Genomic DNA, 24,672 nt, shown 5'->3' with positions numbered 1-24,672 from the left:
TTTTTGCGCCAGTCTTCGATAAGCTCAAGGGTGTTCTTGAAGTTGGAGGTAGGAAAGTAGGATTCAAGTTAGAAGACAAAATTGCGGTATCGTCCGCGTATATAACAGTATTGTGGTGTGCAGTTAAGTCAGCAATATTGATGATATAAAGAATTGGACCAAGAATGCTCCCTTGTACGACGCCTTTATCGGTCTGATTTCCGAGAACTCGTTGCTGCACCTCACTGTAAAGCAGCAGTCGGTTAATTAGGATGCGGAATTGAAGCTAAATGCATATCTATACAAACTATTTGTCCACTATTTATTTACCTCAAAGGTAAATAAAAGCAGGCTAGCTTGATTAAAATTAAATTCAGCAAACAATTTATCTAAAAGATCTCAGAATACAGGAATGGTACATATCTGCTTGCAGCTCAGAAAGCACAGAAAAAGTAGTAGAATAACATTCATAGATTATGTAAGTGTATCGTTAGTTTATTGAAATCGATAAGTTCAAACAGAATAAATACTAATAATTGTTATAAAAATGGATCTAGAATATTGAAAAATCGAAATATGCAGTTCATCAGATGGTAGATCCAGTTGTTTTTCGAACAAGTCTATCGGGCTCGTTTAATTTCCGATGATCGAAACAGGCCAGGGAAAAAACAAAGCTGCTCTGGGGAGAAATTTGGTGTTTTGAGAGCACTTCAAGTGAAAAATAATCAGACGTTCAAAGCGTTTAAGAGGGCTGTGGTGAATTCCCGAGGTTTACAGTTTATTACAATCTTCCCCCAGAATTCGAATTAATTCCGGCTGAAAAGTTTATCACCGCCGGCACTCGATCGGAGGATAACTGAATAAAAACAGGGGTACTCGATAAGTGTAAACGGAAGCAGAGCACGCACGACTAACGAGCTTTGACGACTGATGACTACAAATAATGCGACAGATTCGATTTATCAATTAGCATATTGGATTGCATGTCCCCATAAAGTGACGACAAGACGGCACTTTAAACCGTGACAGTATTTGGTCACAAACGAAATAAATAAAACCTGCAGAGTTAATAGTGTGAGCTGAATTGTACAATCTATTGGGTTGTCCGGAAAATAATGCAGGATTTTGGTATTAAACAAAAAAAAAGAAACTAGTTACTTTAAAGCAATGTTCTTTAATCAAAATAATTTCCCATACTCTCAATACATTTCTCCCAACGTGTTGGTAACTTATTAATTCCGTCTGAGTAGAATTCAGAATTTTTAGAATTGATAAAGTCAATAAATGCATTTTCCAGTTCCGTTTGATTTTTGAATATTATGTGTTGTAAGTAGTGGTCCAGGTGTCTAAAAAAATGGTAGTCAGTAGGCGAGAGGTCCGGAGAGTAGGGTGGGTGAGGCAAAGTTTCATAGCCAAGCTCCAATAATTTTTGTGACGTTACACGTGACACATGTGGTCGAGCGTTGTCATGCAACAAAATGGGCCCTTTCCGATTGACCAAAGAGGGCTTCATTACTGCCAATTTCTGATGCATGGTATTAATTTGGTTACAGTATGATTCAGCATTGATGGTTTCGCCAGGATTTAAGAAGCTGTAGTGTATTAAACCAAATGAAGCCCACCATACCGTAACCATTACCTTTTTTTGATGAGTTGGGGGCTTTGGAAAATGTATTGGAGCTTCTCCTTTGTCGAGCCACTGTCCAGAACGTCTAGTGTTATCGTAGAGAATTCACTTTTCGTCACATGTAACAATTCTGGCCAGAAATGGGTCATTTTTGTTTCGACAAAGAAGTGATGCACAAACATCAAAGCGCTGATTTTTTTGGCGATCGTTTAATGAGTGTGGAACCCAATTTTCGAGTTTTTTCACTTTTCCAATCGCCTTGAGGTGGTCAGCGACGGTCGTTTTACTGACTTTGAGTTGCTCTGCAAGTTCTCGAACAGTTGTTTTGGGGTTTTCTTCCACCACTGATCGCAGAACATCATCATTAAGAGAGGAAGGCCTTCCACGACCTTCTTCATCTTCAAGGCTGAAATCTCCCTCCCGAAATTTTTTAAACCACCTTTGCACAGTGCACTCATTAACACAACCCTCGCCCCAGACTTGGTTAATGTTTCTAGCCGTTTGGGCTCCGCTTCGGCCGAGTTTAAACTCGTAAAAGAAAATCGTACGAAATTCTCGCTTTGACATTATAAGGATGACTGAATTATTTCCAAGTAGCGGAATGCTACAGAGGTAAACAAACAATATCATTTGGAAGAGGATTAATAAGTGTTGACATTCATACAAATGAGTAATCCTGTAAACGTAAACAGAATATTTTATATAGATTTTTTTTAATGAAAACTTAAAATCCTGCATTATTTTCCGGACAACCCAATATATTGACGGGAAAGCGTATGACTCAATTTAAAATAAAAAATACATCCATTCCTTATATGTATTTGAAACTAAATATTATTTCAAGTTCTAATCCATAAACTATTCATCATAGGAGAACTATTTTGAAAATCAAGTGTACAGGTAAAATAACATACATATATGGATTACTCAACATAATCAATACGATCCAGCCCTGTCGGTGGTCAAGAACCACATTGACATAACATGTATAAGACAAGAACGCTCTTATAAATCGACGAAAAAAGCAAACTGAGCAACAAATCTTGGAGAAAGTAGGTGATGGTTGTTATTCTGCGATCGGGGAACACACATTAAACTTAACTTGAGTTTCTCACTAAATATGGCTTGGCCTTTTCAATGAAAGCCCTTGAGAGAAGCCACTTTTGTTGTCTTGTCTTAGGTATTGGTGTTTATTTTTACTTTTATTTTATTCAATTTTTTTTAACTTTACAGTACATTAGAACTACCTTACCATTATAAATATTTTACATGATAACTACGGTAACATGTAACAAAGTTATACAGATGGGAACTGTTTACAAAAGTAAAACCAAGAGTGGATAAAATACTCATTGATGGAACTACAAAGGCGCTAAAATGTTGTCTGTTTAATTATTATTTGGGTGGGTCTATCACAAGAGTTTGCTGATATAGTCTGAGGTACCGTACCTTGTCAGCAATTGGGAGGGAAATATTATTTCAGTAGAGGTTTTTATTAAATAGAGGATTTTTACGGAGAATGAATGTAATGTCATTGGATTTGTCCGTGTTAAATTTTATTATTTTCCTTTCACACCCCCCAGAACAATACTGCCCCATCTTAAGCGGAAGACAATATCTACCGCGCGATGGCACTGTTGGGCAGTTGTAAAACCTAAATGTATGGTCGGGGATTACGTACTCTTTTCAATAGAATCTTTTATCAAATTTTACCGAAAATGGGTAATAGATTTATTGACCTAAATGCCTACAGCCTATTTATTTTTACATTTTCAACATCATTCAAAATTGCAATTCAATTGCATTCATTGGAAAAAACCTATAAACTTTTTCTATACAACAAGTAGTGACTTCCAGTGATAAAGTTTTGAAACTTCTTTTGCAAATATGTTTCAAAACTTTATCACTGGAAGTCACTACTTGTTGTATAGAAAAAGTTTATAGTTTTTTTCCAATGAATGCAATTGAATTGCAATTATGGGTACATTAATCTCTATATTCGCATTTAGAATTATACTAAAGTTTTGGAGTTATTGCACATTACTTAGACTATTTGTTAAGATGCAAATTTTCTAGAGTCTATTAATTTACATCATCCCTAACCATCCCTAGAGTCTATTAATTTGAGATATTTTAAGCCTAACTGGACAGATTAGCAATTAGGAGAATATCTATCATACAAGCTTAAAATAACTCAGCAAATAGCACATTCAAAATCTTAGAAGAAAATAAAATGTCATTAATTTTAATTACATTGAACAAACAATACATATTGTGATAAAAACAACGACTTATGAACTAAGTCTTTTCTTTAAGCAGTACTCTACTTACCATATGGGGCGACTTCCAAATGACCGAAGGAACGAGCAAGAGACTAAATGAAATATAATTGGGAAAAAATTATAATAAATAATATACTTGAAATATAAAAAAGAAAATAGATTGTTTCCACTGATTATTTCAATTTCAACTTTGCTATCCACGTGCAAAATACGGATTCCTGAACTAACCTCGTTTTACCATGATCCTTCCCCACTTTCTCCTTTCTTTCTGCGGGCAATTTAAAAGTGTAACTTCGTCGACACGGGCCGTCAATAAATCTGCTGACGAACAAAACGACCTACATAATCCAGGGTTTAACATAGGGAGAAACACTGTTTTGAAACCACTCATAATTTAAAAACAAAATATCCATTTTTCATTGGTGACCTACTTTCGGTTCGCGACACAAAAATTACTGTTATTAAAAATACTTAATAATACACTAGTAAAATTATAAATGTTCTATTGACAACCATTCCCTGGTATTTTCATATTTGTAACAAATTGGAGTATTTAAATTTTTGATACCTATCTACATACAACAATGATGGCTGGAATTGTTACCTGGAAAGATATTCCATCAGCAAGTGGACAAAACTCTTCGTTGAGCGCATGCTTGCCTGTGGTAGTTGTTTATTCTCACAAGAAAGTACTTTACTAATGGTCAATTTATCAATTAGGGTTCGTTTTATTATTCAAAAATGAAAATGTAGAATGAAGTAAATTATTCATAAATAGTAAGATGCGGTTGGGTGTGATGTAGGCTTCAGAAAAACATTTTCTTTATCTTGCCAACGTTTCGATCTTTATTGAGATCATATCGTATACTTTGATTGAATATAAAAAATATATTTTGCATTGTATAAATTCCCTTTTCCACATCCTAAATGTATTTATTAAATGTAAACAATGTTTGTAAATCCCAGGCCCTGAAGATGATCTCAATAAAGATCGAAACGTTGGCACGATAAAGAAAATGTTTTTCTGAAACCTACATCACACCAGACCGCATCTCACGATTTCTGAATAATTATCGATTAACGATCACTAATGAAGTAAATTTTAATGAAAGTTTGATTTAGTAGTTACTCCCATCCCGACAGTAACATGATACCAAACCAATGAACAATGGTTTAAAAAAGCGAATAAAACCAACACCACAAAAGCCCAATACCAAAAGTTTAGTAGTGTCATCTTGTGGACACCATCGCATCCTTGAGAAAAAATGTTGTTTGGGGTTTATACACTCATCCTCAAGTACTACTTTGCCGAGGGTATGAAGGGATACTATGCATCTCTAATAGCCTCTAATACACAACTCCGACTTTCCAAGCTTATACCGATGTACTCTGTTAATCAAACGGACGGAATGAGGGGTACGGAGGATATGGAGCTGAACCTGTCACCTCCTAAACCCTGCCCCAAACCCAATCCTAATTCCACAATCCAACCCCATCTAAGATGTTATACGACCCGTGCCGGTGGATGGTGGTTTTTTTTTTGTCAAATTGTTACATTTCCGTTCAAGTAGTTCATAGAGAAGTCCGAAGCGTCTTTGTATATGTTGGTTCCAAGTTAAATGTGATAATATGCAATAGAACCCAAGCTAGCAGTCGCTGTTGAGGAATATTGGAAGGGTTTTGTTTCGGAGGGTAAATGTAACACGTGTGCATCTGTTTTCGTTAATTCTTCTTCTTCGACGTTTGCTCCCGTTCGGCTATTCGTAGACGTGTGCCTGTAGCTCCTCCGACGCAATTGCAGGATCGGGATCAGAGGAAAGTACAGCTGTGTCATATGCAAAGGATTCAAGGAGATATATAGTTACAACAACGGAATATCTTCTCCTTTCTACATTCTTGCCCAATACATAAGTAAATTTGAAAATTATTTAAAAAATTCTATATTGCTCTGACCAATTATTAATTATAATCATGAAACAGAAAAATGATGAACTAAGATGAATCAAAATTAAATTTACGCCATTTGTTTAAATAAAATGACTCCCTGTAATTAAGGTAATTATAGGGTCTAATGCTATGTTTGCATGTTTACCCAAGAGAATCTGAAAAACCTAATAACTCGTGAAAGCGAGCAAATTAATTAAAATTAATTAATTAGGTCTATTTAATTAAAAAAGATTAATCTCGTTAGAACCATTCAGTTTTGCCGTGACTATTTCTAAAAAGAGAGCAAACAAAATATAAACGTCAATTGTTATTGCAAATGAATCGTTTAAACAAATAACTTTTTTTATTACATTTATTTGTTATTTAAACTAAAAATACTGTACTAAATAAATGTTTCTATATGAATGCTGAATTTGTAGGAAAAGCTGCCCAATGTCAACATTTCTTCAAACTGAAACCCGTCATTCTTCACTGGCTGTGAAGGTCTCGCTGTCACTTTCGCTTCAATCGTCTTAGAGAGTTTTCTGGTAGGATTGAAAGTGATAACTGTCGTAGATAATAGTGAATCCTCAATGATTGATGAAATCTTTTATGGTTGGTGTTGGTAATGGATGAGGTCATGTACAAAAGGCATCTGTTTTTATGAAATGAAACATAAAATGGAGCATTTATAAATTGAGGGCGAATTTTAGACGGACTGATTAGAGATGTTGGGAATTTGATCCTTTTTCCACATTGTTTTCAAAGTCTTTGATCGTGAGTCCAGAACCTTTTTAATAATTAATACCGTCGGTTAGTAGGCTCTGAACACTTTTGTGGCTTACCAAAACGCCAAAAACGAGGATCCATTGGACAATGGATTAATAATAAGTCCTCCGCTCAATGGGAATCTAGCCCGGGATAGGGGCATGCAAAAATGTTTATCAATGGACCATCGCAAAAACTAACGGCAGACTACTAAATCTTGGACGTGCTAGTACTAAAATAATAGCTGGACTGTTGACTGGACACTGCAGACTCCGGAGGCATATGTATAGATTCGGGGTGGCAGAAACAAGCCTGTGCAGATATTGCCAAGAAGTATCTATCTAGTTTCTTGTCTTTTCAGTCTTCTGAAGGGATTCCAAGTCAGTAGTTTATCCATAAAAATCCAAGACAAAGCACCAGGTTAGTGGTAGGCACAGTTAAATTTAAAAGCTCACCGGGGGACAGAATCTATTACGTTCTTGTTATTATATCAATTTTGTTTATCTGGTACTTTCCTGGGCTGATAGGAAGTAAGAAATTACTAGCCATAAAACAATTTGATGGTTGCAACTGTATATAAATAATATCTCTATAATACTAGATTCTTATGTATCTGGGTAGCTTTTCTTTGATTACTATTCTGAAAATAATGGTGTTTTTACACCAACGACGGATAGAATGGTTTTAATATGATTCTTCTTTTACCACAACTACCAAATAATTTATTCATTTCAATACATATAACATTTTCACTTGGTATATTTAGTATTTTTGGACATCACATCCCTCTTCATGTTATTTTCTGTTTAGAGTGGGCAATTAGTTTCAGTGCCAACTTGTATTTCCCGCAGGAAGGGCGGAAAACCAAACAAGTGGAATCTATTCTCATATATCATACCCTTTCCCCTTTGCCGACCTTATCTTGACACGAACGCATAAGCGAGGTGTATTTTTCATTTTTTATTTTTTTTAAACAAAACCGATTATTATGAAATGGATGGTTAAGTATAACACATGCAATGGGGGACTCAAAAAAGAAATGAGATAGCGCATAAAAAATAAACCAATTGGTCAATTTTGTGTAATTTATTTTGAACGTATCGCAATTAAATGAGCAATACGTTTTTACCATTGATTCCTGACACTAAAATTCCACAGGGGACCGTTCTGGCCCCCTCTTCTACACAAGCTATACGTCCGATCTACTCATTCACCCGAACATTTGTATTTTTACCTTTGCCGAAAATACATCAATACTCACCTCCGACAAAGACCCCGTTACAGCTTTACGTAATTTACATAACACTCGAATCCTGGATCCGCCTATGGAGAATGAAGTTTAATGGGACGTCGGCAAACGATTTACATGGTATACCCATAGGAGATTCAGACGTAAAAATTGGAATACAAGATTCAGTCTAAAAAGACTACTTGACAAGCGATCCAAACTTAAGTAACAAACAAACAAAGACTATACTCTGCCCTGCTAGCTCTACTAAGGACAGACGGATTGAACTCTATGGAACGCTAGCGATCCAATCTTAAGGGACCAAAAAGCCTACAATCTAAAATTCTTGGAACAATAGTTAATGCTCCCTTTATGTCCTTAACTGTACAATTCATACCGACTTAAAAATCCCATTCGTATCCGATCTTGTCCAATTTCGTTACAAAAATTTTCATTCTAAATTAACCGAAAATGATAGGGATATTTGTAATTTATTCTTATTCTATTAATTTTAATTAAATTAACCTTGTTAGGTGGATAAAACAAAATCGAAAATACAAACCAAAAACAAAAATTTAATTCTCATTTGTAATAAAGGATTGACTGATAATAAACATGAAATTAGTCATTTTGTGAACAAACACCTTTTCTCATCTTTTCTCTGTTTTAATCCAGTTGTGTTTTCTTTGACCATGGAAAGACATCATCACCAGAAGTTGGCAATATTACTGTGAGAATGAGTCATCGAGGTCACCGGCAAGTGGATATCGCAGAGGCAGTTGACGTTTCTCAAAGCGAGGTCTCTCGGCTTTAGCCCGATTCCGAGAGACGGACGTCCCAATACGAGGCTTGGTAGTGGATCTCAGATCTCAGCGTATTACGACGCAACTATGGAGAATATGGTGCAACGAGCGCCTAGAAGAGAACAAAGATTGGATTGCAGTTTTGTTTTCTGATGAGTCGAGTGTCTGTCTGGGAGTTCCAGGTTCTGCTATCACTATACATTTTTGAGCAGTTTAAATTAGCCGATACCTCAAACCCTTAATCCGCGAATTGTCATCCTCAACATTACTCGCCAATCCTCGTCGGAGACTGAAGCGACGTTGACTAGGCGACAACTTAGTTGCTTAACATCGGCAAAGTATCGTTTGCCACACGATCTCACCCTGTTGGTGAACTAACGGCTCCCAATACTGGATGGACGCCGTTTATGCCTTAAATGTCCTTTTGTGTCTCCTTGCACACAAGGTTGTACTTGACACAATATAATAACAATTTCTATTTTTTTGCTTATCGCACAATTAAAGTGCAGTTGTAAATATATAAGTGAATTTAAAAAAAAGTTTTTACAGTTAAAATACAATATTTACAACTGAAATGAGTTAATTACAGTAACTGTTAAATTTTTGAAATTAACAATCGCGGAGAAAGGAGAAATAGTAGGGACAAACTCGAGGAATCTGTTGTAAACCGAGCTTGCAGGGCAGTAGTAAACATTCTGGCTGCGTGAATAATAGGAAAGGACGAAGTTTTCGGTACTAACTTCAAAGCTATGTAGACATTTTGCCAAAAGTTGGGGTGAAATAATAAATTTCGCTTTCTCCACGAGCCTATAAATTAATGCACGAGTTTTGTATATAATTGAAAATACGTATCGAACAGCTTAATTTAAACTGGCATGAGGAAATTATGTGTATGTTAAATTATTCAGTAGTATGTTTGATTAAAAGTTAGATTAAGTAGGTTAAGTAGGCAAGAAGGTGAACCGGTTTTATGAAAGCCAATGTTATAATCTTTTTCGTATAAGCCGGGCAAATATTTCTTTAATTGACTTGAGAACAATTTATTTCTAAGGAAAATACCTAGTTTAATCCTTTTTTTTACGTCTTTTATTCTTTTTTTACTTACGGTATATTAAAACTACCTTCAATTGGGAAACAAGTAACGGCGAGTGTGTAAAATAAATAAACAACAGTATAGAAATTACCTATTGGCAATACTCCTATGGGCCCTAGTTATTCTCTACTTAATTGAGGTTTGTTTCACCATCACTGCAAAGAAGATCCCGAGGTCGTTTTAGTCGGTTAGGAGGATTGCAGGAAACGTCAGGATAAGTTTTTTTATTTGAAGATTTATGTTGGTTGGGTGGTTTGTACGAAATTGGCGATAACTGCAGTGGATTACATCTTTGACAAAAGGAATTTTAGGTCTGTCTGGGTAGTTTCGTTGGTCATTTAAAATGGTTTAGGCTCTTTTGATCCAAAGAATATTGGAATATCCAACAAGTTTTTTTATCTTTACTATTTTTAATTTACACTTGACAGGACAACATGCAGTACTGATTTTATAAAGATTGAAGAAATTTGTTAATAATCTGGGAGAGCTGTTATGGGGTTGGATATACGTATACTGCTTTTTGTGGGCACTCAACAATTACTTTCTAATTCATCAACATATCATTAGAATTTGTTAAAGCTGGTGAGTTTATAGAACAGCTTATTCATTAAACAAAACTAACGACACATACGTGATACACGATACTTCCCCAAGCTAATAATCAGGCCAGTTTTCCCAATTAGGTGCTTCAATTATATATGGTGCATGCAGATAAATTTCACGCATGTATACAATTTATTAACGTCCAGCTTCCAACTTTCCCGACTTTGTGAAACCATATTGGGCCAATATGGATAGAGTCCGATCAACCTGTACTCGCACTGTCCATTTTTTAGCTTGGTGCAGCCAGGCAGATGTTCAAGTATGCCATAGGAGATAAATTTTGATCAAGCTGCCGTCAACCCTATCGTAAGCCTACAATATTAAATTATGAACAATATTAGTAGTTAATCTAACATGTCTTTTAAAATACAATGTATTGGGTATTACCACCTGACTATATCAAAGCTAATATGATAAGATAAGAGATTATAACATCGTGTGCTTGCTATTCTTACAAGAAAAAAAACAAAAAACGCTACAATATATACATGTATATACTTTTTTATACGAAGACACACAATTTTAACATCATTTTAAAATTATCTTTTCCGTGCTAGCATTTCCTTTATATATGGATTTGTTGAACTGAAAACACCCGCCTGCTTTTACACTGCTATTAGAGATCGATTTTCGGGGCATCCGCCTCCCCTCATCATACTTGAGTTTCGAAAATATACAAAATTACATACTATTTTTCAAAATAACACTTTTCTTACCGTTAAACATATAAAATATATATAATAAAAATATGTTAACAAGCTATTGTATTTACTATTGTAAGTTTTATATGTTAGTTTTACAGTTTTCGTTTTTTAAATTTTTATTAATTTAATTATAATTTTTTATTTACGTTGTTACAATATTTATATATCTTGCATATTATGTTTTTATCTTATTATTTACTCTATCTCCCTCGGTCTCTTACTCTCTCTCCCTTTCTATTTCTCTCGCTCACTTTCACTTTACTTCTCTCTCTATTTCTTCCTCACACTTTTTCTTTCCTTCTATCTACCTATCTATCCTTTCTCTATTTATATCTATCGACCTCTCTCTTTTTCCTCTTTCTATCTCTCCCCCTCTTTCTTTCCGACTCTGTCTCTTCTTCTCTCCCTCTATCTAACTCCCTCACCTCTTTCCTTTTTTTCATTCTCCTTCGCTCCCTTTCTCTATCTCTCTCACGTATCTCTCTCTCTCTCTCTCTCTCTCTCTCTCTCTCTCTCTCTCTCTCCCTGTATTTTTTTGGTAGTGATAAAAGTAACAAATTGGGGCAATATTATTGAGTTGTACATGATAAGAATTTACTATTTTAACCGTAATCTTTAATAAAAAGAGATTTCTCGAGTTCAAAAAACGTTCATAAACAAATGTGCCAGAAGCTAAAACTAGAAACATAAAAAGTCAATAAAATTGACTTATTAGCTGCAAATGCACTACAACATAAGCCACAGCATGAATGAGCCGAAAATGTTGTTTTATGTCGGATTTTATGGGCTAACTCTGCTTAAATTGCACCGATTACGTGGCGCGCGGTGATTTTCTTACGTAAAATGAGATATGGGAGATGATAACCCATCGTCTGACAGGGCTTATGCCCTTGGAAAAATAAATAATGCTCTTATGAAAAAGGTCATGTATTTCCACGTCAGACGAGACCCGACAAGCGATAATAACGAACGGAAAATGAGCTTATAACGAAAATTAACGACCTCACCGTGGTGAAAATGAATTTCGTTCCCAGTGCGGACAAAATGATACGCCAATCTGTGCAGCTTTGTCTTTCATTACAGCAGGCTGACAACGTTGAATAAAAAATATAAATAAAACAATTAACCAATTTCCGTGTCGGTTAATTCACCATAGGGAGATCCCCTTCTATCTTTACACCCTCCAAAACTGGAGGCAATTTAATTAAAACGGGATACGTTATAAAACCGGGATTGCATGGACGACCGGACGAAAGTTCCGCCTGACGTACCAAATTAATTCTTGTTTTCAAGGAGAAAACCTCGGTTTAACCGTCTAATTTATTCATTCCTGCCACCAACTTGTTTGAAATAGACAGCTGATTCACAAATAATTTAAATAAAGTTATACAGTTTTTAATAATAATAATAAACCTCTGTGCATATAACAGTATTTATAAGGAAATTGTTCCTCCCATTTTTCTTGTCACCTGTCCTTCATCTCTTCTGTTTTGTGGAACTGAGGGCCTTGACAAGAGGTCCCCAGACATTTTTACTTATATTAAAATCTAGAGACCTAGCTGGTCCTTCCAAAAATTGAGGTTTTTCTTTTTGAAAAAAGGCTTTTATCATTTTTGCTGAGACAGAGCACTGCTGGGATAAAAATGACTCACTTGGTATTGTCTCTGTGAACCTTGTTAATAGATTTTCTATTCATTCTAGATATTACATACTTTTCATTTTACCAGAAATTAAAAAAGAAAAATTCTGTTCACTTATTGTAACCGATGGCACTCCATATATCCTCCGCCTACTTGCCTTTTCGAACTTATCATTTCTTCTTTAAGTATGCCTTAGTAATAATATGCCCAACCACGAGAGTCGTTGAGGTCAATTTTTGTTACATCTGAAAATGGGATTTTTTTAAATTCTTTCTTCCGCAATGGTCACCGGCGAAATGTTGGAGACGTTCCTTAAGAACTTTATTTGATTTAGCGTTTCAATATCCTCCTCTGGATGTGCATGGCATAAGTCGACCAGCTTTACGTTTTTTATATTGGTTAACACTCCAGCTGTTTGAGCGATTAGCCAAGCTATCAAACTGGGATTTGAAGAGTTCTTCTAAATTGATCATTTTCCACTACTAGTTAAGGCGTACGGCCCTACCTAGGATTTTCTTGTGTGGTCTTTTGGAATATAAAATCATAAAATGTGGCAAGTTTAGGCGCCGACAAACATCTGAGGCCATCGCCGACCCTCTGCGTGTTTTTATTTTTCAGGACTTTCGCACATATTTTTCATATATATCCTATTTGAGCGTTTGACTTGTCGCTGACTCTCTGCTTTGGATTATTTAAATAGGTATAATTGACTTTCCAAGTCTGTCCTATGTTTTTTGTTATTTCCAAAATCGATGTTCTACGGTTTATCATTCATACAATTATTGCGTGTTCAGAAAGGGTCAAGCAACTGGCAAGACCCAGTCAAACTTTTACTTCGAAAGTAAAAAAAACTGAGTTTCATAACTTAGTATCAATTGGAATTAGGAATTATTAAGCAACAAAATTTAGTTGGAAAAGTCTTTGATGTTAAAAATATAATGAAAACACAATTATGTAATGTATAGACAATATACTAGGGTGGACTTTATGGCCCGAACTTTATGTTTTTGTAGGCCTGTGAGGTGTGTCATCTACAACCTTACTACTACTATTTAGCCTTTTCAATGAGTTATTCTAATCCATTATTGCATTAGGTAGTTGATGCTTAGATTTTTAAATATATTAACTTTGGGATGACGGAAATAAATATTTTTTGTGCTTTCATAAAAATCGATAGGTTTTTTCGCTATAAAATAGTCCGGGTCAATCTAACATTTCGAAGAAAGGCGTCCATCCTTGAGAAATTATGAGCTATCGTTATTTAAAAAAGGAGGGTGTTTGAAAACTGTTTGTTGATGGATAACCGGGCAAGATCTTTTAATAAACGTCAAAAATCGGGACAGTTCTGTGTGCAAATTTGGCCATATGGCCTTCTCACTTATGAAATATCCATATGGCAAGGAGTAGCAGGTTTATATTTATACAAGGACATAAGAATTTAAGATCAAAAGCCTAAATTTACAAACAAATCATACATTGCTGTAAGTACATAAGAGATCGTTCTGTCGTATTTTTTATTAAAAATGGAAAAATACAACCTGCAGAAATTTCAGAAATGTTTTGGCCCGGTGAGAGAGGGAAGGATCCTCCGATGGACATCGACGTTCCAGACGAGTACATGGAGATCGAGGCGGGTCGTCCAAGCGTGGCCGCTGCGATTTCCTACGACGACGTCGGCGAGGCCATGGATATCGAAGAGGCCAAGACGAGCACCGGCATCACGAGAACAGGGTGCGGTAGTTCTTTGATCCCCGGTGTCAAGATTCCACCTCACTCCAGTAAAGCGGACCGCCTGAAGATCCAAAGCCAGTCCGATCTTCTGTCCGAACGCAAAGACGGGAGAATGGCCTTGCGACTGGCCGAAGGGCTGAAATCCCCCTGGTCAGACCCGTCCATCTACCAGATCCAGATTGACGATTTAGAAAAGACAAGGAAGCAGTTGGAGAAAATAAGTACGGACTGCGGTAAGAAAGGCACCTGAAGATTTTAATGGCGGCAGAAAACATACTTTTAATAAACCCTCTCTCAATCTAAACAAACATTAAACACTCGTTTCGCAAATACGAAATTTCAAACGACAACATATTTCTCAATTAGACCAGGTGTTTCATCAATATTAGATTTAAATCCATATATGTATCCAATATTCATAATTCATACTTGAACTTAAGTCATGATAGCTCAAGTGGTTAGAAAAAGCGGCGTATTGAGCCGAACGTCGTGTGTTCGAATCCCGCTCGTGGCACTGGCTATTTCATCTCAACCAATACTTGTAAAAAAATAATTAATTAAAACTAGATTTAAACATATGTCGAGGCCGGTAAATTAAAGGCAGGACGTGATATCCCGGTCGACGAAGGTCATTATGCTCTATTAGTCATTAAGAATGTCATGTAGGAAACTAATCAACAACTAGATCAATTCATTCATAAAATATCGCAATGCGAATCACCTGCTTAAATACATTTGACATTTTGTTCTGAGATCATTCCATTGACTGTTTCTCATTTTTAGTAATTAGTAACAGAATGCGATTTTCCCACTACCTTGAACGACAATTATTATGTCCGCCAATTTTAATTTTTTGCATTCGCTCTTTAGAAAGAATCATATCTATGCTTTTTACTAAATAAAGGTTTTGTACCTATCCGTGTATCTAAAAACTGTAAATTGTCGTCAAACGCATAACGTATTGCTTACATGATACCACGACCTAAGATGAACATGAAAAAATGTTCCTTTAATAACGGTGCTTGAACAAATATGTTCTGTGCACAATAAACATTTTGATTACATGATAACGATAAAGATAGCAAAAAACATAACGTAAAAGAGTTGGTTTTTGTTATTTCGATAGTTTAATATCTAGATTGGCAAAGTTATAAAAATTTACATGAAATAAAAAAAAATCAAATCTTATTATTTTTTACATATTTATTTTTTAAAGGAAAGTATGATATCGGGTATTTGTCATTTTCCCAAAAAGCACGTGCACGCGGTTAATTTAACAAATAACACCACAGAAAGCTCGGGGAGTTGGTAAAAGGGAGTTTGTGCTCGAAATTGAGTCAATAACCCTCGGGACCGACCGCAGAATCCGAAGGGCCTCCGGAATTGAGACCGCAGAAACTCAATCAAAAAGGATTTCTCTTCCGAATAACATTTGTCAAAGGCTACGCAGTAAGTCAGGACCTGAATTAAATTATTTATCCCAGGGCTTCGTCCATAAAATGACAGCAGTAAATTTCGTCCACTAAATGAAAGTAATGCAGCCCTGGATGAGAAATTATTTATTAACGAATACAAAACTCTAACAATTCAACTAATTAATGTAAGTTCTGAACAAAATTAGTCAAATTGGGAGAATTTGGTAACTATAACAGTTGAAAAAAAAAAAAAAAAAAAAAAAAAGGAAATTAACACAGTATAAATGTATTGCCATAGGGCATGAAGATCACCCTTATCACACTGATTAATAAATAGGTTCAAAATATTAAAATATTTTTTAACAATTTATGTAGAAATTTATATGGGTTTGATATAAAAAAATAGGTTACATCTAAATATAAATTTGACATTTGAAATAGAAAAGTTTAAACACTAAGAGGCAAAAAAGAGGGCACTTTTTAAAATAAATATTTACAATCGTCTTTTTTTTGTTCATTGACATTTTTAAGGAAAATATAAGCTATAGATAAATTTAAAAAACATAATTAAAAAGTATACTGACAATGGGGCGACCAAGTTTGGATTTGGGCAGATTTGGACCAAACCTTTTTTGGTGATTCTAAACCCCAAAATATCGGACATATAACCGCAACTTCTTGTCAACAGGCCATGGTTTCAAAAAACAATTTTAAAAGTCGAAATTTTCCGTTTTACAATAATTTTTATTTCGCCATTCCACTTGCTCTATATGAATATATCATTTGACGAAATTTTTTAATCTAGATTGCAATAAAAATATAGTAAAAGCTATCAAAGTCTATGAATATACTATAAAATGTATAAAAACAAAATATTTTTCAATAAACTAGGTCGTAAAATTTCCGTGAAACACACCGTTTTAACACTTCCAGAGCCGCCTAAATATAAATTTTTGTTCGTATTTAATTTTATCGATTTTTTGGCCCCTAAATTTTTTCCGATTTTGGAGAAGTCGTTATCGGAATATCTGAAACGGCTAAAAGGATTTTAATGTCAGCCTATTTGAAATAAGAGGAACGTATCTTTTAAAATAAAAATATTAAGAAAATAATATTTTTTAAAATACAAAAGTAAAATATTAATATAAGAAAATGCATAAAATTTCAAAATGATTTGCCAGAAGTTAACCTTGTTTTTATGGAAATAATCCGATTTTAATGTTTTATAAAGTTATAAAATGCACTTGAGAATTTCTTTACAAAGAATTATCAATCATACAAATCGGTCCACAAGATTTTGAAAAATATGTTAGAGCTTGCACTAGGAATTTTACCGACTTCCGTAAAAGTCGGTGTCCAAGGGTTTTATAACGCTAAAATCAGGAGAATGAGGTCAAATACAAATTTTGACCATTTCCTGACATTCTTTGTTTACTGAATGTTTGTTAAAATATGCAACAACAAAAAACAGTATTTTGTTGATTTATCTTGCTAAATTGTACCAAATTAGAATATGGTGCGTCGTATTCGTAGAACACGTTTGTTTTAACGTTATCCACTGAAATTAATACACCAAAAATAAAAATTTTTTAACCTCGATTTAACGACAGTCGATGACCTAGCATTAATTGATGAATTGAATCGACAGACTAAACTAAGGAACTAGGAAAGTACAATAAGCCAGAAAGCTGCAGTGCTTGGGGAACAAAAGCCACCACTTCCTAAGTCTTCTTTCGACATCATCATACTTTGTGTATTCAAACATCATGAATGTTCATGTAGTGAAATTGAATTTGATTTGACCTTCCTCACTGAGTTGGCCTGTCCGACGAGTTTCACCATCTTCCTTGTCTATGTGAGAGATCTCACATTTTTTTATCTTCGATTGGAATTTACAGATCAGTTTTTCAGACATACTAAAGATGCTCTAAATGCCTAAACGCGTCTGACAGACCAATCAGCGAGAATAGGCAGACCAAAATACTCGGTAATGAACAAATTGCAGGTTCATCACATGGCAGACCACACGGAGAAATCTCAAAATATAAAATTTTTGCACAATGCATTTAGTAACACAAAAATAACCAAAATAAGAAATGTAGTTAGTATAAGTTTTAACATAATTTAATAGAATAATAAAGAAAATTAAAGGGAGCTTCTGTTACAAATTGACAGAAAGAATAAGAATCCGTAATAAAGATATATGTAATATAACAAAAAAATTAAGTTATTTAAAAAAACGTTCTTACAGTCTTATTTGATATCTATTGTATCATTTTGATTTAATTATTGATCAATAATCAATAATTTAATCCAACGAATGTGGAAGAAATGAAAATTGTGAAAATAATGAAAAGAATTTTAACTTTGACAGTTAATTTTATTGTTTTGGTCTTATAAGGCTTATAAAACCTAATAACGTTGTTTCCTGATGCAATACGGCAAAGGAAATCACAAGGAAATTTCCGGGTGAAACGCGATACTACTGATAGCCGTTGATGCAGATTCTTCCAAATTGTAGGAAATGGGGTTAATTTACTGCAGTCCGAGTTGTATTACTTAACTTTTCCCAAGGCTCGGCCCTAAGAATGGGTCGGATATGGCGAAAATCGCGTTGGGAAAACTGTTGCTCTCCGACCTCGCATGTCCGCGGATCGTTCTCTCACAAAGACATTTTCTGGGCGATCGAGGGGCCTTTTAGCCGGTCACGAAAGCGCTAAAAATTTCCTGTAGAAAACCTCCTCGTTCAACAGAAGTAAAATCTGGGCGCGTGCAAGGAAAAGACACAAGACCAAAGAGGTAGGAAACAAAATCTCGAAGTAATCAAAAGAACAGAGTAATAAAATATAATATTACAAGATGGAACTTCACAGAAATGTTTTAAATAAAAGGAAAACAGAGAAGACTAGATAGATTGATAAATAGATAGATAGAAAGATAAGTAAATAGTGAGAGAGATAAAAATAAAAAGAAGATGTCGCGAGGGAAATGAGAGAAAAATATACAGGGAGTACAACTTCTATAGTCCACCCATTTAATTCGGAATCGATTAATTTTAGCAAACCCCAAGTTAATGTTGGCTAGTAATTGCACGGTGGTAACAGATTTATCATAACCTTCTCCTCTAGCTGGGAAATGACACTAACTTAATAGAAATGAAATATGTCGAGAGACGTGGTTGTAGAAATCCTTCAAACTCATGATGAGCTAAGGGCTCGAAATCCGGATCGTTGCAAAACAACTGCTGTGAGTAGGAACTATTTTTTTAAAAAGGATTGACCCTAACTTTGTTATTTTAAATGAGAATTCCATATTTTTATTGTAAAAATTCGATAATAGCATAATGATATGAATTTATAATTGATTGATAATACAATTCGGTATTTTATTCCACGTTTACTGAAAGGAAAATTTGATAGGATCGACCATACCGAGTTATGCCCGACGGCAGCTAGATGAGAAAGTTATGTTAAATCTGTTACCACTACGCGATTCTGAGCCAAAATTAAGTTGGCGTTTGTACAAGACCATTTTTTGCTAATCTTAATCGTTTTCTTAATAAAGGGGGTGGGCCTCTTGCTGTTACACAAAGCATACCCCTCACGCGCCTTCCGTCGGGCATAACTCAGAAACGGTCGATCGTATCAAAATTTTCCTATCAGAAAAAGTGGCATAAAATGAGCTCTATAATCGAAGTTAGTGTCATTTTGCAGCTAGATGAGAAAGTTATGTTAAATTTGTTATTACTACGCGATTCCTAGCCAAAATTAACTTGGGGTTGGTATAACACCATTTTTTGCTAATGCTAATTGTTTCCGAATTAAATGGGTGAAGTGTAGAAGTTGATACACCCTGTATATCATTTTTCTACAGAATTTTCCAGTTTTTTTGTATTAAATCCTTTAACATGTTTATCGGTTAAATATAAAAAATTGAAAGAATTTGACTCCGATGAGACTGGTATTCGTAATACCATCTTACGACAAAATCCAGTTAACATTGACATATTCTTTTAGCACTGTTAGCTACCGTCCAATTCCTTGAACATTACAAAGAAGATTCCCAATCTGGAAAAATAAGGAAGTAACAAAAGACGACACTCTTCCCATATTATTGAGGTTGATCGTAGGTTGTTAATCCCATAATAACCCCAATCATCGAGCAAAAGGAGAGGGCCATTTTATGATGATCTTCTATCATATGTTCAAATAGAACTGGGCTGAAAGAAGAATATGAGAGTTGTTGGGAGAAAAATATTATGCTAAAATAATTAGCAATGTAATTTCCAATTATTAAACTTTTTAAACATAGAGTACGTGATTTGTTTTTCGGGAGTTCGCAACAGCAGAGGTCCAATCAGCCCACGTGTTTCTGTGTTTTAAAAAAAATCTCTTATCTATGCAAGGCCACTGCACTCGAACCCGGGACCTTTATCCTCAAGTAATGAGCACCGTGTCAACAGCCCTAGTGATTATTGATAAGAAAATAAGTTAACGAACATCATGAAGTTATTTTAAGACCAATGAATGAAAATTGGATTTTGTTAATAGTTACAAGCATAATTAGTATACAGTTAACACGTTGGGTTCCTGTTTATTTAATAAGTAAAAATGGGTATTTCGGGCCCTTTGAGTGTTGAAATCATAAACATTAGGAAAATGAAATCCTAGAAGATATCGTCTTTTAGCCTGTGCAATAATTCTGTTATCCTGAGACGTGACTCAGATTATGAACAAACGGATTATGATTTCGATATTTCCTCTTTCCATCACTAATCCAAGGGCTTTACCTCTAGGGATTTAATACTGTAGGATTATAAATACCTCCTCGATGAGTTTTTTCCTGAAGCGTTTAGCAACAATTTCTCAGCGGGAAGGATAACAAAAGGTAAAATCCAATTTAAAGGGGCATTGGTTTCATTTCCTTCGGGTAAAAGGCTTTTTCCAAACAATAGCTTACTAAAATCCGGTATTTGCCCATAACTCTTCGCCAAAAAGTTATTATAATATTATTTTCAATTAATCTGACCGTCGGATTTAGTGTTAAACCTTTTAGCACTAGGTTAGCAACCGTTGTGGAGCCGTTAAGTACAATAGCATTGTGAAGTAGACTTAGAGATGATTTAGAAATTTGTCAAAACAATTAGCATCAAGCTGAAAACACTGCTTCATTAACAACAGACAGTAGAAAAGATAACCTACCACGCTCTAACTGTCAAACACTTTGTAATCCTTTCCTTTATGATGCTTCTTTTCTTCTTTCTTTGACAAGCAAAGAAGAAGGGCGAGTTCTCAATGAACTAATAAAAGAGCGAGGAAAGCGGGCCGGAAACGGCTAATTAACTGAATAACCGTCCATATTTGACAAATCAATTATTTTAATATTATATATTTTGGAGATGTTCAAACTAAAAGCTTTAATTTAAGTTGTTAAAATATTTAGCGCTTCAGATTGTTTTCCCATTCAGGTTCACGAACCAAACAAGCTTAGAAAGTTTTATAAGGGTATAGAAAAAAGGAAATAAATAAGGCCCGATTCTAGTTTATAATCATAAACCTATGCTTCCGCGTCTATCTTAAATCCGTTTAAACATATTCCAAAATTATGCGAATGGCCCCTCATAAAGATCTCACTCCAATCCCATGGAAGCTTTATAGGATTCCGAGTTTCCCTCTGTAGACCTACGAAGAAGGGTGGACAAAAAGACATCTGTTACTTTCAGTATGATGTATTTTATCCGGGATGTGAGGTAATACATAAGCATTAGACAGATTGAGCTTTTCGTAAGTTACTCATGAAAAGACATTGGTTATTTTCATGATCACGTTAAATGTATTTAATCCTATTACTTAAACGAATCCCTTTATAGGTAAAATTTTCGAACAATTTTCCAAAAGGTAGCTGCAAATGAGACTTTCCATTATTTTTAAAGTAGAAAAATTGAAGAAATTCTGTTCAGATTGATTTCTATTAAAAATATAATATATGATTAATTATACTGGTTACTTGCTATAATTTAATAAAATATTTCAAAAGGTTTCTTTAATTATTAATAGAATATAACAGAAATTCACTAGTTTTCGTGGTCCGCTTGACCAATTAATATCTTTCAATTAATTAAGGTTTTTAGTTGAGATAAAAAATATCTGTAAATAAATAATAAAAATAAATAACAGAAATATTTTATTCGCATTCTTGGTTGCTTAGAAGTTATTCAGATATCGTGAGATGCGGTCCCGACCGCATCTCACGATATCTGAATAACTATCGATTAACGGTCACTAATCTCTACACGTTGCTTAGAAGGAAAACACATAATGGAAAACAATACAAAAGGAATACACAATGTACAAATGTATTTATTTGTGGGACTGTACTATAGAAATTAATTAGTTTTAGTTTAGAATATAGTTTCCACGCATTGTGGCTGAAATGACCTAGCTGTCCAAAGACCCTGGAGCCTAACCCCCATGGTTAAGAAGCTTCGATCTCCAGGGCATCTGGCTTAAAGAAGATACCGACCTAGCCAAATAAGGGGGTAGGTGAACTCCCCTGAGGTGACACCCTAGGTTCAACCCTATGCAATAAATAACAGGCAATTTAGATATGCACATTTACAAAGTATGTAAACAAAATGTTTATACTTTTATTTTATTTGTGCAGTAAAGCCACAATTATTATCTTAGCACGGTATTACAAACACGAGAAACCAATTAACATAATACAAGACGACATTTACGCCATAAAGTCAAGAAATTGCTGAAATTATTTTCGTAATCATATTTTGCCGGTAGCACAACAGAGATTTATTTAAGAAAATAATGTTTGCAATTTTGCTTTAGTTAATCAACGCGAGTCCCAATGTGTACAGATTAATTAAACAGGTTGGCCGTAAAGAGGATACTTCGTTATATTCCCTTGCCTTTTCTCAGTACAAATTAGAATTTGTAATGAAAGACACAGACAACCCTAAGTCCAAATAAGGAAAGTTTAAGTATGAACCAAGAAACTGCCTGCCTTCAGTAAGTCAAAGATGTGAGCTTGAAGGCAGAATCACAACAGAAGAAAAACCATAATGACTTTATTACGTACATAATATGACCTAATATGACCGGATATTCTATTCTTAATTAGTTGTTGGTTTGGCCATAAAATGTGACAATACACGAAAGGATATCCAATTGATGTAGTACATTGATTTTAGGAAATCAGGTCATTTATATTGGGTTGTTTCACATGAAATGTCCGTTTATAAGGTACAGATTTTTAGTAAAACTGCTATATAAAAACAAAATCATTTTGTTCATCTTCATTTTCTACACATTTTTGCTAACTCGTGACCAACTTTTTTTTATGTTTAACCACTGCCCTGACCGACGCTTAATGACATATACAATCCATTTTTCATTTCAAGTGATTATTCTCTCAAGAAATGGCTCGATTTTTTTCCTGGCTAGCAACGAAACGCATGATGTCTCAAGGAGCTTTAACTGCTGTCACTCAGTGAGCTCATGAGGGATCCATAGATCAAGCTTTTTGACTTTTCCTGTGTTCTTTAACTGTCTTGACAAGGTAGCAAGGTAGCATTTAGTTGTTCTGTGAGTCCTCTAACTGTTTGATAGTGGTTTTCTTCCACCTGAAGCTTAAGAACATCATTGTCAATTAAAGTTGGAGGTCTTTCTCGGGGCTCGTTCTCCATTCACTTCCGAAACCTTAGCAAATCAACTGCCGAATGACCTCGTTTAAACGCATAAAGGGATATTACGCGAAAATCACGTGTTTTTATGTTCATATTCAAAAAGTTGTAATGGATTGGGGAGCTCATCATTATAAACAAAAGTGGAGGATTAATTAATTAAAATATGTAAACAATTGATAGTAAACAACTGAAAACCACTATATCCTCTCTGAATTTCTGAAACTATAAACTTTAGTTTTTATACTTGAAAGCTAAAATTATGTCTAATTCTTTTAGTCAACCTCTTAATAAAAAGGTTAATTTGTAGTGTTGTTTCTATCTAACCTTTCTAATCGGCCTATTTCTTCTAATTGGATTGTAACATAAACTTATAATATTGAAGACTGATATTTATTATACCAGAGATAATTTGAATACACAGTAAGTCTTGCGTTTAAAATAATTATCAAAATTGTACCGACTTTCTAGTCCACCAAAGCTTGATAATTTATAGGGATGTGTAAATGTTCTATAATGTACATTCAAGTAACTAAATTTATGACCTAAAAAATATGTAGTTATGTTGGAATAATCATGTTGGTTATAATAATAAGAATTATTGTGCATATAATAATTTCGAAGTTCTTAAAATACTTAATTCGTTAGACGACATTTTCGAATATCTAAAACAAACGACTGTATTTCAAATAGTTAAACAATGTCCAATTTGCCGTGTAGCCCGTGAGAATTCTGTAGCGGAAAATTCGTTACCGTTGGAGTATCGAAGTTACGTCTGACGCTGTTAAACCTACGGTTTACTACTACTAATGGTTGTTTCATATTCATGAGTAATGACTAAAGTTTGACGCTCCGAATGGTTTGGGCGGTCTACCGATTACATTGGGCCGTAATGATTTACCGAACCACTTCAACCGGAGAATTATGAGGCAGGCCAGTTCACATATTGAGTTAACGTTCCACGTTTACGGTAGAAACGTCCACCAATACCTAAATATATTAAGAAATAATGGAAATGTATAGAGTATGCACTCGATTACGCACCAAAATTAGTAGTTGCCCGGTACACGCTGGTGTACTCCAAGGAAATAACCTAGGTCCTGATCCTTTATTTTGTGTAATATTTTTCAATATAATGCATTAAATTTATCTTGTTTATTTATTAAACCTAAGAAGA

At 34.6% G+C, this 24,672-nt stretch overlaps 2 protein-coding genes across 7 annotated transcripts in view; one reads left to right on the top strand and one right to left on the bottom strand.

Moving 5' to 3' along the window:
- The window catches only part of LOC106673839 (beta-1,3-galactosyltransferase 5), a 107,501-nt gene that overhangs the window by 13,268 nt on the left and 69,561 nt on the right, over positions 1-24,672 (bottom strand). Inside the window, exons 1-2 of one of the 5 annotated variants that reach the window (XM_014406166.2) lie at positions 4,117-4,175; positions 3,938-3,980 (exon numbers count right to left, since the gene is read on the bottom strand). The exons of 3 other annotated variants lie outside the window; for them this stretch is intronic. The gene's annotated coding sequence lies outside the window, so the exon portion shown is untranslated. Of the gene's footprint in view, positions 1-3,937; positions 3,981-4,116; positions 4,199-24,672 lie in introns of those variants that run through there. One more of the 5 variants, XM_024225524.1, reaches the window with a different exon arrangement.
- Positions 13,804-14,749, top strand: LOC106673841. Of its 2 annotated transcripts, none has more exons than XM_014406169.2 (2): positions 13,804-14,134; positions 14,198-14,749. In XM_014406169.2, the coding sequence occupies exon 2, from the start codon at positions 14,209-14,211 to the stop codon at positions 14,632-14,634; it is 426 nt and encodes a 141-aa protein (XP_014261655.1). In that variant the 5' UTR covers positions 13,804-14,134; positions 14,198-14,208; the 3' UTR covers positions 14,635-14,749. The 2 variants fall into 2 exon arrangements, with proteins under 2 accessions (XP_014261655.1, XP_014261654.1); XM_014406168.2 differs by having other exon boundaries at positions 13,826-14,134; positions 14,207-14,749.

Source organism: Cimex lectularius, unplaced genomic scaffold (assembly GCF_000648675.2).
Source record: "Cimex lectularius strain Harlan isolate CLEC.00 unplaced genomic scaffold, Clec_2.1 scaffold6, whole genome shotgun sequence".
In the NCBI taxonomy this organism is placed as follows: domain Eukaryota; kingdom Metazoa; phylum Arthropoda; class Insecta; order Hemiptera; family Cimicidae; genus Cimex; species Cimex lectularius.
Note: the sequence above shows the minus strand (reverse complement) of the source record. Positions and strands in the feature narration are given on the sequence as shown.